Raw genomic sequence first — 15,488 nt, 5'->3', positions numbered from 1 at the left:
AGAAAAATAAAAACACCAACCTAAAAAGCCATTAATCGATCAGATTGGTAAAACACAGGTATACTAGAGCTTTGAAGAGTATAGACAAAGTGAGAGGAATCATTCTGGATCAATAAGGAAGGAAACCACTTGGCATCAAGATGGTTTCCAGACCTGAGTTATCAAACCAGATTCAAATGATGACAGTGGAGAAACAAGAAGAGCTACAGTATACATTTGTTTATTCTTGCTCTTCAGGACGTGAAGGAGGTATACGTTGTCAGATCGGTCTCCTTTATAGCACTGAACTCTAAAACCGGCAGAGCGTTTATGCACACAACAACAAAACAGTTTGAGAATTGAGCCCAGAAACACTATAATTTACAATCTATCATATTCCATTATCGATCGTTAACATTAGATACTTAATAGCATAAAAAAAAAACTGTAGGCTATCTACAGATATTCCATTTTGTTCAGATTAGTAAGACTTTATTCATGTTGACATGTTCCCTAAACTGTGTTTACACACAATGATGAGAAACAGGGGAGATGTTCACAAGTTGAGACTTTTATACTCAGAACGACTACTTGACCTGAAATATTATCAGATGTAAGAAATCATCTTGTACACTTAATATTAAATGTTTAAGTACATACCATAAACATTGTTTAAGTCTCAAATCAGTGATTCAACATTATAATAAAACCTAAATTGCATGTACGTAACATAATAGAATTATAATGGCATAAAACAAAGGTTATACACATTTCTCTGAATTTTGTATGCATGCTTTACACCAAGACAATGTTAAGTATAACCGGTTGGGTGAAATTAAAAAATGCTGCTACTCAAACAGCTTCAAACTTCAAAATCGATCAATCTTGATAGTGAAATGGCACCATATGGTAAAACCTTGATTAAAACCCTTCTGTTGGGGGGGACATATTTGACTGATGTGTGTGTGGTATTCAGACTGGGTAAGATACGGGGATTGAGATGTATTGAATTTAAAACTACAGACATCCAATTGGCTGTAGAGCACATTATATCCTGTACAATTATCAGTAATGACACTCAACTGAATGATATGCTCAGAGCCGGCATATGCATTGTATCACATCTGGGGGGAAAACATTTGTTCTGCGTAGCATAATACTCTCATTGAATAATTATAGGGAAAGTAAAATAAACATGAAACTTTGTGCATATGTGGACAATATGGGAGTCTGGATGTATATCCTTCAGCTAGTGTCACCCTCTTTGGAGACTGCAAAATGCTCTTCTAGTTTGTAGTCTGATCATGTAAGCAACTTTGTTTATTTTATATTGTCTCAGACCCACCCGTATCACACTCATACAAGTACATTAATTTATTTGTTTGAAAGTCATTTGCACAGTAAAGGGGGGGGGGGGTGGTAAAAACATTCTGTAATTCTGTCAAACGAAAGCACTGTTCTGTACTTCGTAGGGTCAGATCTGTTTTATTGGTCTCAAAAGATATGCCTGAATAAATATGCTGTGGTCGGGTCCCTTCAGTCGGCATAGTGCATGATCGACTCAACATAGTTGCCAGGGAACAGGCCGGTGACGCCGTTGCAGATGCCCTCGAACCAGCCGTCGTCGTTTTTCTTGATGATGTAGATGATGGCTCCCTCCATAAAGGACAGCTCGTCGTCCTTGTCCTGGCAGTAATCGTAGATGGCCACCACTAGGGGCGAGACCAACCAGGGGAGAAGATTAGTCACAGGGCACAGCCGGACTGGCAGATTAGTCACAGGGGACACAGATGGACTGGCGGTTCGAAGCATCAGAGAGGTCCATACCCTTATTTGAAACTACTGTAATAGTCACAAAATACAGTCTACACCTGACTCACCAGTGTACTGACTTGCCAGTGACTTGTATAGTTAGTCCACATATTTAAGTTTCAATATTCCTATATGTTTAACGTATGCACCTCCCTGCCAAAGTAAACTTCTGTCTGTGCAAACATTCATGGCGAATCAAATCCCTTCTGATTGTGATACTGGTGAGGTGACAGGGGAGAGTGCTACCTTTCTCCATGTAGGTCTTGGGGGCCCAGCTGGGGTCCCCGTCGGCATAGGGGTCGTTGTAGTGCACCATCGCCGCCTCTTCCTCCTCGTAGTCTACCGGGGGGGGCGGCGGCGGCGGCGGGGGGGGCGGAGCCTCGTCAAACAGGGGTAGGTCGTCCGGGGGGGGAGGCGGAGGGGGAGTGGGGGTGTCGGCGACTGCTCGGTCATGGAGAGGGGGGGGAAGAGAGAGAGATCCGGTTAGCAGCGTTGGACTGAGCGGAGGGCCGTTGGTGTGCCGTGAGCACCTGAATGTTCTGTGTCCAGGCTCAGACTCGACAGCATGTGGGCTGTGCATGCAACCAAACCCATAGTGTGTGGACAGACGGGTTAGAAGGGTCCATGCAGAGCAATTGTGGGCGTGGCATGTGGCACCAAGGACTGAGACGGAGGGTTTGGAGATGTAAACACACAATGCATTTGCCGGCATGCAGTGTTCTGGGTTTCTCTGGCTCACTGGTTAGGATTGAGCCGAAGTTCCTTCTCTGGGGATCTGGGATACAACAGACTGTGTCCTCATGCACGCTATGAGATTGGAAGAAGAAGCGTTTTGTTTTCCATTTCCATTTGCTTCTCTTGGGATTACGACGTGTCCCAATTTCATGTATAGCGTCATGCATTATTAACTTCAGTTTGCATGAGAAGGACAGGCAGGATTGTTGTTATTGGATAAGCTACCATTCTCAATCGTTTGGAATTGAAAAACGGACAGACTTTCACATCAAGTTTTCATGAGGGCAGTGGAAATGATTCATATCCATGTCAACAATGGTTGAAGATCCACAATATACAGCCCATGTTCCCAAGACCTTTGAAGGTGAACTGCTGTCAGTAGAGGGCAGCAAGGTGCACTTTGCTATAAGAACATAAATGGTCAAGCTCTTCTTAAAGACGCGTGCAAAACTGCACTGTCAACACAAGTGTATCTGCTGTATGGTGTGAAGCATTGGTCTTCAATATAAAAAAAGGAAGATTAACAGACTTCATTAAGGAGTTAACTCCAAAGTCAAGCGTTAAACAGCCTCAGAAATAATGTAAGAGAGTAAGGGGTAGTGTCTGAGATCATGCCTTATTGCCATGGCCTTGAACAGTCCATTCACGTCATTCATTTGATTGGAAACAACCAAGCTTTTTTGGTTTCTGAGAAATAACAGTATAAAGTAGTGCCCTTGCAGTTCCGCCAATGGCTCATGACATCAATCTGTCAGGGGACAGCAGTGTCAGCTTATTTAGTGTTGCATACAAAAGAAAAAACTTCATTTCAAAAACCAACAGCATTCATTTCAACTGCCCAACTCCATTCAGGAATACAGTATCCACTGTGTTCCTTCAAAGGAAGCTGTGGTGGTCAATGGCATAAGGCATGAATCTGGACACGTGTCGTTGATGCAGGAGTGGATGGCGATGGCGGTATTCTAGACAAGACACAAACCAAAAGACACATGCAGACGGTAATACTGAGCATGCAGAGTGGCTTGCGAGGGGGGGGGGGTGGGGGGGGGGGGTGGTGAAGGTGGGTCTACTCTACATGGTATAGAGCGGGGAGGTGGAGGGCGAGGGGGGGGTGTGGCTGCTGGACTTACTGTTCTCCTGCACCCGGGCCACAAAGCCTGTGAGAGGAATCTGGGGAGTGAGCTGAGGCATGGGAGGTGGCGGGGGAGCGATAGACACTGGAGCCCGCACACACACACACACACACACACACACACACACACACACGAGCGCACGGAAAAAGAAAAAAAGAGAGAGAAGGTGGAGAGAAGCAGAGATCAGTCACCCAGATCACGAAACAGGAAGAGTGACAGCAAAGCAGTGACACCCAGCCCAGTCTACACACGGCATTAAGAAACACACGCAGGGAGATGCACTGTGAACGGTTAGTTTTGTGGACTTGTGCAGTTCTACGCCAGTATAATCGGTGTGGCTGACGGTGGCTAAAAGCAGACAAGGGGCTTGACGTGAAGTGTTATCGGGGTCAAAGTGGAGCTATATCATGGTATCTGGTGGTTTGAAAGATCACACGAGGGTTAGGGCTGATTGTTGTTGCTCAGGCGTTTCCTGCATCTGGTGGCAAGCTGATCGAGACGACTGGAATGACAGCATTCAGCCTGAAGGGGGCTCAACGCACAATTCCTTCGGTGGTGTTCGTCCCATTTCCTGTCAGGTGACCTCAAGCGTGCATCTGTGTCCTCTGACACGTTAAAAGCACAGTGGCTGGTTCAAACATGTCCAAGCACTAATCCTATGCTCTTAAATCCATGTGGTGGATTGGAGGGCAGGGTCAGTGTTTAACACCCGCTACAGGGGCCGCTCGGTAAGAGCGCGTAGGATTAAGGCTTATGCTGGGTTTGAATCCAACTGATGCCATTTCCTCCCCACCCCACTTCCTCTCCTTGCTTTCCTGTCTCTCTCCAACAGTCCTATCAATAAAGCTGAAAAAAGCCCCAAAACATATATTTCAATAAGTCACCCTTGTCAACCCTGGGTTCCCCAGTTATTCTAGGAAACTCCCCCTTCCCAGAACCCACGCCATATAGAAAGAAGAGGCTGTGACTCAGCAGAATACTCACAGCCTCCCGCTAGGCCACATGAACAGCCCCCATAAACATCGAAACATGTAATATGGTAATCTGCTTGGTAACTTGGGTTCCTGAACTTGTCAAATGCTTCCCCTTCCCTGCATTAGGCGAGCGTGCTGTCAAACGCAGACCGCTTACTCTTGAGGCCTGTTGATAGGCCACAGCACCGTTTCCCATAACAGTGGTGCAGTGGAAGCGGGCTAGAGTGGACGAAGCCTTATTCAAAATGACACGCGTGGCTGGAGGTTCAGATTTCCCCTCCTTTCCAGCTGAAACGTCCTCTCTCTGACAGACAGCATGTCTACTCCTCTGGGGCTGAGGGGGAAGCAGGACTGAACCAGAAATAGGCCCAGGGCTTAAACAGTGAGCACCTTGAGCTGGGAGTCACCTTGTAGACGCCGGCTACTGCGTTTGATGGCAGAGGAGGAAACCAAGGCATGTACAGGAGCTCAGACCTGGCGCTTCAAAAGTTGCGTCTGCTTGTTCTGCGGATATTGATTGGCTGCTTTGCATCCAGAGAGCAAGCAAGGACAAGGCGTGCTGCGTCAATGCTAAAGATGTTCCAGCCAGCGGAGAAAAATCCTTAACCTGCACTTTCGGGAGGGAGGAAGTCAATATCAGAAGGCCAACTTGACCTTCTGAAACAGATGACTGTGCCTTTTCACACACAGAAAACAAACTCCCAATGTTGGCATGAAGATGATGTCTATGTGGATGTCATGTTCATGTAGACGGGTGGGACATTTTTCCAAACTGAGCAGGAAGTTATGTTTGGGCGTGACTGGAGTCACCGGAGAGATAAGCTTCTGTGGAGTTCAACGGCCCTCTCGGACCTAGCCAGTGGTCGCTAACGGTCATACAAACTCAAGGGTAATGGTGGTGGTGGAGGGGGGGGGGGAGGGAACACACGTCAACATGCCGGTGTCTTACTTGAGTTCTGGGTGTAGGCCAGGGTACCCCCATTCATATGAGGCTGCTGTTGCTGCTGTAGTTGTTGCTGCTGTAGTTGTAGTTGTTGTTGCTGTAACAACTGCTGCTGCTGTAACTGCTGCTGCTGCTGCAGGGAGAACTGGGAGGTGACTGACGGAGCCCTGCGATAGGTGCCCGTGGCTGAGACCATGGAAACGGAGGAGGTGGTGGAGTTGTGCCGCGAGATCTGCCGCGAGATGGTGCCAAACTGGGACATGGGGATGGGACCCAAACCTGGCCCAGGGGCCACCGCTAGAAACACCAGGGAGAGGAGGGGAGGGAAGGATGGAGGGGAGGAGGAGGGAGAGGAGGGGAGGAGGGAGAGGAGGGAGAGGAGGGGAGGAGGAGGGAGAGGAGGGGAGGAGGAGGGAGAGGAGGGGAGGAGGAGGGAGAGGAGGGGAGGAGGAGGGAGAGGAGGAGGAGGATCAGTGAAAGAGAGGAGGGATAGAAGAAAGGAGGGATGGGTTAGATAAGTTAGTACAGACCCCAAGAATTCATTGGAACCCTTCCCAAATCAAACAACAGAAGCCGTATCAATCACCAACCGCAAAGCTTGTGAGCAGGAGATGAGAAACACGAGACTGAGGGACAATACAGACCCAACAACAGAGATGAATCCATGTATACAGCTGAAAGCGACAAGGCAAGTTAAGAAGACCATTTTGTGATTGGCAAGAGATCGAAAGAACATCCAGATTTGCAGAATGGTAGTAAGACCTGATTGAGGGACACGGAGGAGACACAGGCTAGAGTTAGACCCTGGGCCACTCGGGGGTGGGGGTGGAGGGGTTCGACTCGCTGATGAGAAACCGTGGTTGGGGATTGGGTGGACGGTAGCGATGGTGAGGGTGTGTGCACACGGGGATGGTCGGATGCTAAACGTTATGTCACAGCGGTGGGCCCCCTCTCTCTACTCGGGCATTTCCTGTTTATGGAAGTAGATAACAGCAGCTCTCTGGGGGTGGGGGGTTCAGATCTCAGATGCTGGAGGGTGGAACCAGAGCAACGGCTTACCCACAGGATCACAGGCGTAAACACGGGAGCCAGCAGAGTAAACAACATCATCTCGCGCACAGACGGAACATCGTGTTGGGAAGGAAAAAAATCGGAAATGTCGAACATTGAGAGGACACAAACGGCTGTTGGCATCCTAACTGTTACAAGCACATGTTCCATTCACTGATTTAGGTGCGGACAAAACAGACAGTGTTTTAACATGTTGAGGAGACCAGCGTGGACTGATTGGATGGCGTGGAGGAGGAACAAGAACCCAGTTCACCTCCAGCGCGCCGCCAGATTTAGAACAGGACCCAAAGCACCACCACCAGAAGCAAATTCGGACACACAGACACTCCCAAACACACGCACGCACACTTGCAAGCGCACACACACGCGAGTACCAATGCACTCTTCGCCACCATGGTGAAAAGCAAGCTTGGCACTAGAGGATAGTCCAGATGAGCCCTGGTGCAGAGAGAGATGGCCGACTGGTCTGATGGGCGGGCGGGCGGGCGGGGGGAGGGGGTCTCACCTACGACCGGAGCTGCCTCTGTAGTCCCCAGCCCTGGCAGGGGAGGGGCTGGAGGAGGAGGTGGAGGAGGAGGAGGGGCTGGGGGAGGTGGAGGTGCCCCAGGAGGAGAAGACATGGGCGGGACTGAAACAGGCCGGGCACAGCCGTTAGTGGATGTTTTGGGGTCAAGAAATCACACGTGTTGGTGGCGTAGCCTGATCAAACGGGCAGTTTTCAACTGAAACGGCTTCGAAACGGCACAACGACTTCCAACTGGGAATAAGAGCAAGTCAGACAGGAGTCGACCTCATGAGAATACACGCGCGCACGGTGAACGTTGCCATGGTGACAGGCTTACCGACAGGGCTCTAGCTAGTTGTGCTGCAGCTATGATGTAGCCTGGAGCTGAACACAGCAGAACACTGTTCTACAGCTCATCAAAACACCAATACATAATGCAAAACTCTGAAAATAAATCCATGTCGTTTGAATTTCATGCGGAACATCGACATGCGTTGTATGCTACATTTGAAAAGTGTGTCTTTTTCCCCCCCTTCCCGCCACAGCGCTGGCCCTAATGTAGGTTGCCCTATTTAGAGTGTGTGTTCTGTTAGGAGCACAAAGGGCCAGTGTAATCCCTCCCAGCCTGGTAAACACAGTCTTTGTTCTTCCTCTTCTCTCCACCAGCTCCATTAACACGGCCTTTAATTGGACCCACTCGTTCAAAATTGTTATTGGCAATATAAAAATAAAAAAACATCCATAATAATATGCGTGTGTGTGTGTGTGTGTGTGTAGGGGGGTTGGTACCCCTAGAATTCCCATCATGTGAATCTGAAAGGCGAGGCCCGTTGAGGAGCTGTCTGTAATCAAGGCTCACCTGGTCCAGAGTTGGGAATGGAAGGCGTAGGCACGGCGATGGGAATGCCGATACTGCTGCTCCCGCTGTTCTCCCTGCTGCCACTCCCCCCACTGCTGCCACTGCAGAGAGGAGGAGACAGGGGGGGGGGGGGAGACGGAGTGCAAGGGAGGGAGAGAGGGGAGGGAGGGAGGGAGGGAAAGTAAGAGAGAGAGAACGAGAGTGAAAGGGAGGGAGGGAGAGGGGAGGGAGAGACAGAGGGGAGAGAGACACAGAGAAAGAAAAGGTCAGAGAGTCAGACAGAGAGAGGGGAGGGAGACAGAGAGAGCGCAAAATATTAGAGAGTTATTGAGGGCATGTTCCTTTTATATAGGCCAACCTGCAGAGACCAGAGCACAGGCAGTGGGTATCTATGAACACCACAGCTGCAGGTGGGCTGTCATGTCCCATTGAGGGAGAGAGAAAAACCTTCTAGAAGCACCAACGTCCCTCATACAGAAAGAAACTGCATCCTGAAGAACGGCTTCCCTTCAAAGCCACCTCTATTATTGGTTACACTCACCTTTCACATCTCGTAGCACGTAAACAAACAATTGCGCCATCACTCATTCGCTCATTCCCATTGAACACATTCAATGGGAGGACAGCGAGGCAGAGTGACAGCATTGGTGTGACAGCGACACTGTGAAAGCACACAAGCCACCGCCTGCACAGTACATGTCTGTGACTGTTCAAACGCCACAGGGAGATCATCGCAGGGACCTCCTGTGTGGGTCAAACCCAGCCTACGTCGATCGTCGGCCTGCATTTGACCTCCCCAGGCATTCAGATCAATGACTGCACCCCCCCCTTAAATCTCCCCAGGACTGGCCCAGATCCCACTCCCTATTATCACTGCCCCCCCCCCCCCTGCCCCCCATCATCCCTCGCAGTCAAGCTGCACCCCCCCCCCCTCCCTGTACGTGTGTGAGGCTGGCCTGAGGCTGGCGGGGCACTAACAGCAGGGGGGCCCTGAGCCAGGAATCCATCCCATGCTCGCTGCTGAGTGGGGGAGATGAGAGTGTGTGTGTGTGTGTTGGGGGGATAATGTGCATGTTGGGGGGGAGGATGGTAGAGTGTGTGGGGGGAGAGATGGTAGAGTGTGTGTGTGTGTGTGTGTTGGGGGGGGGTATTGAGTGTGTGAAGGGCGGTGGGAGTGTGTGTATGTGTGCGTGTGTGTGTGCGTGGAGGGGAAAGGATGGGTGTGCATGTGTGAGAGGGGGGCTTAGGCATGGATTCAGAGAAGGGGATTCACGATACAGTCCCACCACTCTAACGTTGAGAAATCCACATCTCGGTCAGTGTCGTGGTGGCAGTCTCCATCCCTCTCTGGTTCTGCCCTCCCCCACACTCACGAGTCATCTCCACTCCTCATCTTTCACATGCTTGGTGCCTCCCTCCCTCCCTCCCTGCCCGCCACCCCTCACTGCTTTCTCTCCCCCGTCTGCTCCCTCGGACATCGCAGCCCCCCCCCTGTGGTGTCTCTCCGTCCTGCCTCACAAGCCCTCCTTTCCAGATATCGAGTTTCACAAATGCTATCACAACCCACAGCGCCCACGCCAAGACGACTCCCTACCTCTCTCTAACAAACAGAAACGAATCAAAACTCAATCTGAGAAAGAGAACTCGAATAAATGCCTCTGACAAAAAAAAAAAAAACATATATATATATATATATATATATCATAAGGGATTTCCGGAATCGGGGACTGGGATATTGATCCCACATCCAGCTGAGGGACCAGCCCAGCACCTGGAGCCCCACGCTGTGTGAGAACACCGCAGCCCCCGTCACCAAACACGCCAGAGCACCACCGCAAGCAGAGCTGCAGGGAACCTGGGCGGGAGAGACGACAAGCTCAACGCCAGGAAGGGAACTGGGAAGGGATGACGGAACATGGAGGATACTGGCGAGGGGATGAGAATGACGAGAGAGACTGAATGAGGGAGAGAGAGAGAAATGAAAAGGGAGGGTGGTATTTCTGGAGAGAGAGGCATTACAGCCTCTTTGGCCAACAAGACCACTTCAATCAGTCCTAACTCTGACTGCCTCTGACCGCACGACGGCAGCTCTCCCTGTCAGGCTGCCGTGGTTTGTGACCGAGGCTTTTCCGAGGCATGGTGGCACGGGTGTGGCGCCACACACGCACGTCCTTACAGAATGGCTTCTTTGCTCAGGTAGGTAGTTCTGAATGTGAACCCTTCCAAGCTGCTGTATGTGGTTGAGTACAGAAGAACAGGGAGCAGGGAGAGGAAGCAACTCGAGCTGCTGAACTGAAGTGTAAACAGCAGACACGCAGGAAACAGGAGGACATTTATAGCTTCAGTCCAATTATTATACATTTGTTTTCTTTTTTTTGATTTCTTGAACAGAACAGGGAGGAAAACTCATCAGTTTACAGGTGGCGTGAGGACACAAAGCAAAGTTTTGCCACCTACAGATGTATGCATGCGTTCATCTGTGAGAATGAATCAATGAGTGAGGGAGTGAGTGAGTGAGGGAGAGAGAGACTGAGTCGGTGAATGAGTGGGTGGGCGAGGGGAGGGAGAGTAAGTGGGCGAGGGAGTGGGTCAATGAGCGAGGAAGTGAGTGATGGGAGTGGGTGAACGAGCAAGTGAGTGTGTAAGTGACTTGAGTGAGCGGGGCGAGGGAGTGAATGAGGTCATGAGGGAGGGCGGGCCAGTGAGGCACGGCGCGTGCGTCCGGGCGCGTCTCTCCGTGCGGAGGAGCTCTGGAGCGGGCGGGGCAGGGGCGGGGCAGGGGCGGGGCAGTCACCTGTGGGTCCTCTGTCTCTGGTTGAGAGAGGCGGTGCGTCCCGGGCTGTGCTGGCTGCCCAGGCGGGCCGGGCTGGTCATGTAGTCGTTGGGCACCGTGGGCGGCTTCACCGGCTCCAGGGTCTTATAGGGCGTGTTGCGGCTATCACCAGGGACAGACACAAAAGAGATTAGGGCTCGATAAGGGGACACAATACTAAATGGGGAGTTAACAAGGAGACACAACATGGAATGGATAGTTAGTGGGTACAAAACCAAAATTAATAGGTGAATCAACTCCCACCCCCATCTATGAACGTGGGTCGGGCTGCAGCAGGGGTGTGTAATTTAACGAAGCTCAAACAGCCCGTCTGTCAGTGAGCGTTCCAAATCCTATCAATTGATCCTGCCGGGGTGGTTTTCCAAACCGATGAGATTTGCGGGAAGGGCTGAAAAACGAGAGCAGCGGAGCTCAAGCCGGTATCACGGTGTGATTACTGTCTCAGCCGTGTCGGAGTCAGCGCCGGAATAATGCTCAGCTCAGCCTGCTGGTGCAGAGAGAGGAGCCACTGCAACCGTGCATCCCAAAGAGGGAACAAGTCTTCACATTTAGACACGACATTTGTCATGCTTTATTGGACCTTTTTTTTTAATTTATTTTTTTAAGTGGAGTGTGACAGGAAAGGTACAGGAAGAGAGAGAGAGAGAAGGGGGGGGGGGGGGAGAGACATGCAGAAAATGGCCGAGGCTGGGATCGATCCCAGGCCGCTGCAGTAAGTCCTCAGTCTGCATGGTACGCCCACGTATCTGGTGAGCTAGCAGGGCGCCCACGTCTGCACGCCTCCAGGGACGGGCCGTAGCACACATCGTCTACCGCACTGGGACCAGACGGCTCCTTACCCCAGCGTGCCACGCCCCGACATGGGCGGGCTCGGAGGCTTCTGCGTTGGCGGATTGGTCCGTGATAACGTCCCTCCTCCTCCTCCTCCTCCTCCTGCCCTGATTGACTGGTTGTTTCCATGCTGCTGCTGGGGGGGGACAGAAAGGCAGTCAGGCAGCTTGTCAGATCAGAGGGTGTTGTGTGGTTAGAGTGCTGTAATGGGTTTCCCAGATGTGACACGGCCCAGGTTACAACATCCATTGTTGATCTGCTAAAGCCAGGAGGCTGCAGCTCTTGCATCATGAGCCGGGGGTGGCTGGAACTTCAAGAAGGTTCTGAGATAAGAGTGTATTTGTTTTTCTTTTTGTATTGCCAAGCGCGCAACCAATCAAGCACACTAGGCCATGGCAAGGCGGCAGTTAAAATATTTACACTTTTCGTTTTAAACAAGAGCTATAAATATTCTAAATACATCAGCAGGCATGTTGTCACTGGGAAACCCCCCAGCTAAGAAGCTCTTCACAGGGAAGACGGGGCTGTAATGGTTAACTTATTCATTCATGATAAGAGGGTGTTACAGAGGACTATGAACGACGCATGAGCTTTGATAAGTCTAAAGGGACTACAGGTTACTATGGTAACAACAAAGACTACAACAACCAACTAAACAGGGAGTTTCTGGGAATATGGGGGGGGGGGCTGAAGAAGCAGCCTATCAATAATAGACTTTGACAGGGCGGGTCACGTGACAAACAGGACTTACCTTGGCTTTTAGCCACTTAACGTGGGTGGAAGGAGGAAGAAAACAAAAAAAAAAAAAAGAGAGAAAGAGAGAACAGGCATGTCAAAATCGCTGTCTTAACGGTTCAGTACAGGGGAGGACCATTCACCAGGGTATTTACACAGAGTAAACATTTGGAAAGAGCCGGGGGAGTGCGCTGGTTAGGTGTGATCTAACCACTGGAGAACACGGAGGGTCACCGGCTTGTTTTTCTGCTCCTGTCTGATTCGTATCTCTCCGCCACACCCAAACCCCGGCCAGCCGCCCGGCCCACAGCCCTCCACAGGCCCATTGTCAACTCAAACCGGTATTGCAACACCTCGTCTGAGAATGGCAAACAGAACGAGCTCTCGTCGATTGTATTGGCCAGTGTTGAATAAAGGCTAAGAAATAACCTCAAATGTTGCCGTTTTACTTTACCGTTGATGTTATGATTGGATAATGATAATTATGCTTGAGAGAGCTGGACAGTGGGTCTGAGGAGGAACCAGGAGAGTTGTGCAGTTAATTCACAATCAAGCACCGAGTCAAGGGCCTCGTCAATAATTCAGGTTCCCAGAGGGCCGTGCTGCGGCCATCACATCAGCTGCATGACAGGAGACCACATCCAGCAGAGCGGAGGAGGGTCCAGAGCACCTCCACCAGAGTGGAGGAGGGTCCAGACCACATCCACCAGAGTGGAGGAGGGTCCAGACCACATCCACCAGAGTGGAGGAGGTTCCAGAGCACCTCCAGCAGAGCGGAGCAGGGTCCAGAGCACAGTCAGCTCTGGGCAGCCACGCCATGTTGCATGTAACATGGCCGTCTGGGTTTTTCAGTCGCGATATCAGGAATGTGGGTTATAACATTCACGGATTGTAACGATGGCATGGACAATAAACGTTTAGGATGATTTCTGACATATAGGTCAGTTAATCATGATGACGCCCCTCTTCTACAACTTCTGGGTTAAGGGCGTCAGGCTTCGCTCTGACACTCGGTAAAAGCATCCTCACAGATCTATCAATCTTTACAACCTCAATTCACTGCCTGTTGATCCCAGCAGATCTGCATGAGATCTATAGATCAGTAGGATCAGATGGGTCTCTAGACGTTCTGGCCTGTGAAGATGGCAGCAGTGAGGTGGGCCACAGGCCAGAGATTATACAGAGATGTGCTGACTTCAGGACTCTGGGAGGAAACCAGCAGGGTCATCAGATAACCATCAAGTCCGGTCACCTTCATCCCAGGCCAGAGGAAGCACAATCCCGCGCACTTCAGACCTCAAACGCAATTCCTATCCTTTAGCTGTTTCAGTCAATTATAGACAACAACGCAAACCTTTTTTTTTTTTATCTTGACCGTTTTTTAAAAATGTACTGAGGCTACTTAACCCGAATCCCTCTCTGAGAGCATCTGAGCTCCTCGTGCATCAGACCGGTCGTTCTGAGTAGCTTCCGCAACTGAAGCAACGTGGCAGCGACGTCAACTCCAAAACAACATCTGACACGGGGCCCTGCATTCCTGACAGCGCTTGACTAGATTATCAGTCAGATGATAAATCTCTTTTTTTGGTCAATAACAGTGAAACACACCCCGTCAGTTGGTGTGTGTGGAGAGAGAGAGACATACAGAAACAGAGATAAGAGAGAGCACCCTCTAATCCTGCAGTCAGATGACTCAGTTTATATGGCAGCTTACACCGTCAATATAAAGTCACCAGGCTCTGAATCTCATTAGGAGTTCAACCTCTCCTGTCCCCCCTCTCTTCTCGCTGCACCTGGTGCCTTGGTGCAGAATATCTCATAGCATGTCAATGGGGGAGCTGCAACTAATGTCCATTCAACAGTGTGTGTGTGTGTGTTAAACTGGCATTTTAGAATCGACCCACGGTCGGTTAGTAAACCAAGGCTGGATATTCTACAGGGCCCAATAGCTGTCAGCTTTCCCATCAGTTACTGTAGACGTCAGATGAATTAAAGCTTGGTATTGACGCTAAATATTGATTAGAGCTGCAGGCTTTGACACACAGACGTGTGTGTGTGTGTGTGTGTTCCAATTCCTTTCATTCACCACATCTACAGTTTCCCTCCCCCTATCCCTCATGATCATGGACATACAGGGTTTTAACAAATCCATCAAGACTACCTCCAAAAGAGGGATATGTGGGTAAAAGAAGTATGACCATTAAGCATGTTCTTGTAGTCATAAATATTAGATCTATTGGTGTCCCCGCGGGGCTTGAAGTGACAGACCCAAACGACGACAGGCAGTATCAAGACATAGTAGACCGCAACATCTCTTCTCATCTCAATAAGGACATTATGGACATGGACGGTTATGATCGATATCAACCTCGTTTAAAACCTTTTCAGGCCACACAAGGTCACACACCCTTTCAATGCGACATGTGGGTCCTGTGTGATTTCAGGCCTTGGAAATTGAGACAGGCAGCATTGCTTTTATCCCGTCCTATCACGGCCCATCGTTCTACTGGAAGACAACGGTGGCTGCTAATCTAATCTGCCTGACAGCAGCCATTGATTGGCTGATTAATGGGGGCTTTAGAGAGAGGTGGACATCTCTGAATGGATCAACCAACTAGGGTTGTTATGCCATTAGACCCGCTGTCATGGCGACCACCCCTGACCCCTAAAGTGGAGCTGAATGTTGACCATTGAGAACACAGCAGTGTGTAGGCCTGCACAGTAGTCAGTATACCTTTCAGAACTTGGAAAGAAAGGGTTGTAAATATAACGGGTTGTGACAGATGTTGCTCAAGCACTAAAAGGTCTCCAAGACTTACCCGTTTGATATCGGACGTGCGAGAACACGATTAGGAGGGGAGAGGGGTCTAAAGTGCTTTCTGAACATCTCATAAATTCATCAGAGCTCACCCTGCACATCCTTCACAAGGCTCCTAGAATAGCACATGGAAACCTATCCAACAGTGTAATCATTCTTGTCAATCACCCACAATGGATTGCCAGTCTGGCCAGCCAGGTTCACACAGAGACGAACACGTGAGAGACAGACAGAGGCAGAGGAAGAGAAGGGGGGGGGGG

General features: G+C 50.1%; 1 protein-coding gene across 4 annotated transcripts in view; it reads right to left on the bottom strand.

The window, feature by feature from the left end:
* Positions 1–444: 444 nt before the first annotated feature.
* The window catches only part of abi1a (abl-interactor 1a), a 32,246-nt gene continuing 17,202 nt past the window's right edge, over positions 445–15,488 (bottom strand). The window contains exons 4-12 of one of the 4 annotated variants that reach the window (XM_084702662.1): positions 12,427–12,441; positions 11,684–11,811; positions 10,806–10,946; positions 8,012–8,112; positions 7,153–7,275; positions 5,583–5,873; positions 3,657–3,743; positions 2,038–2,232; positions 445–1,691 (exon numbers count right to left, since the gene is read on the bottom strand). In XM_084702662.1, coding sequence (XP_084558788.1) covers positions 1,516–1,691; positions 2,038–2,232; positions 3,657–3,743; positions 5,583–5,873; positions 7,153–7,275; positions 8,012–8,112; positions 10,806–10,946; positions 11,684–11,811; positions 12,427–12,441 — 1,257 coding nt within the window. In that variant the 3' untranslated portion in view covers positions 445–1,515. The remainder of the gene's footprint in view (positions 1,692–2,037; positions 2,233–3,656; positions 3,744–5,582; positions 5,874–7,152; positions 7,276–8,011; positions 8,113–10,805; positions 10,947–11,683; positions 11,812–12,426; positions 12,442–15,488) is intronic. The other 3 variants (XM_084702666.1, XM_084702663.1, XM_084702664.1) reach the window with 3 other exon arrangements.

This window comes from Hypomesus nipponensis, chromosome 8 (genome assembly GCF_054491055.1).
Source record: "Hypomesus nipponensis isolate SF chromosome 8, ASM5449105v1, whole genome shotgun sequence".
NCBI classification, from domain to species: Eukaryota; Metazoa; Chordata; class Actinopteri; order Osmeriformes; family Osmeridae; genus Hypomesus; species Hypomesus nipponensis.
Note: the sequence above shows the minus strand (reverse complement) of the source record. Positions and strands in the feature narration are given on the sequence as shown.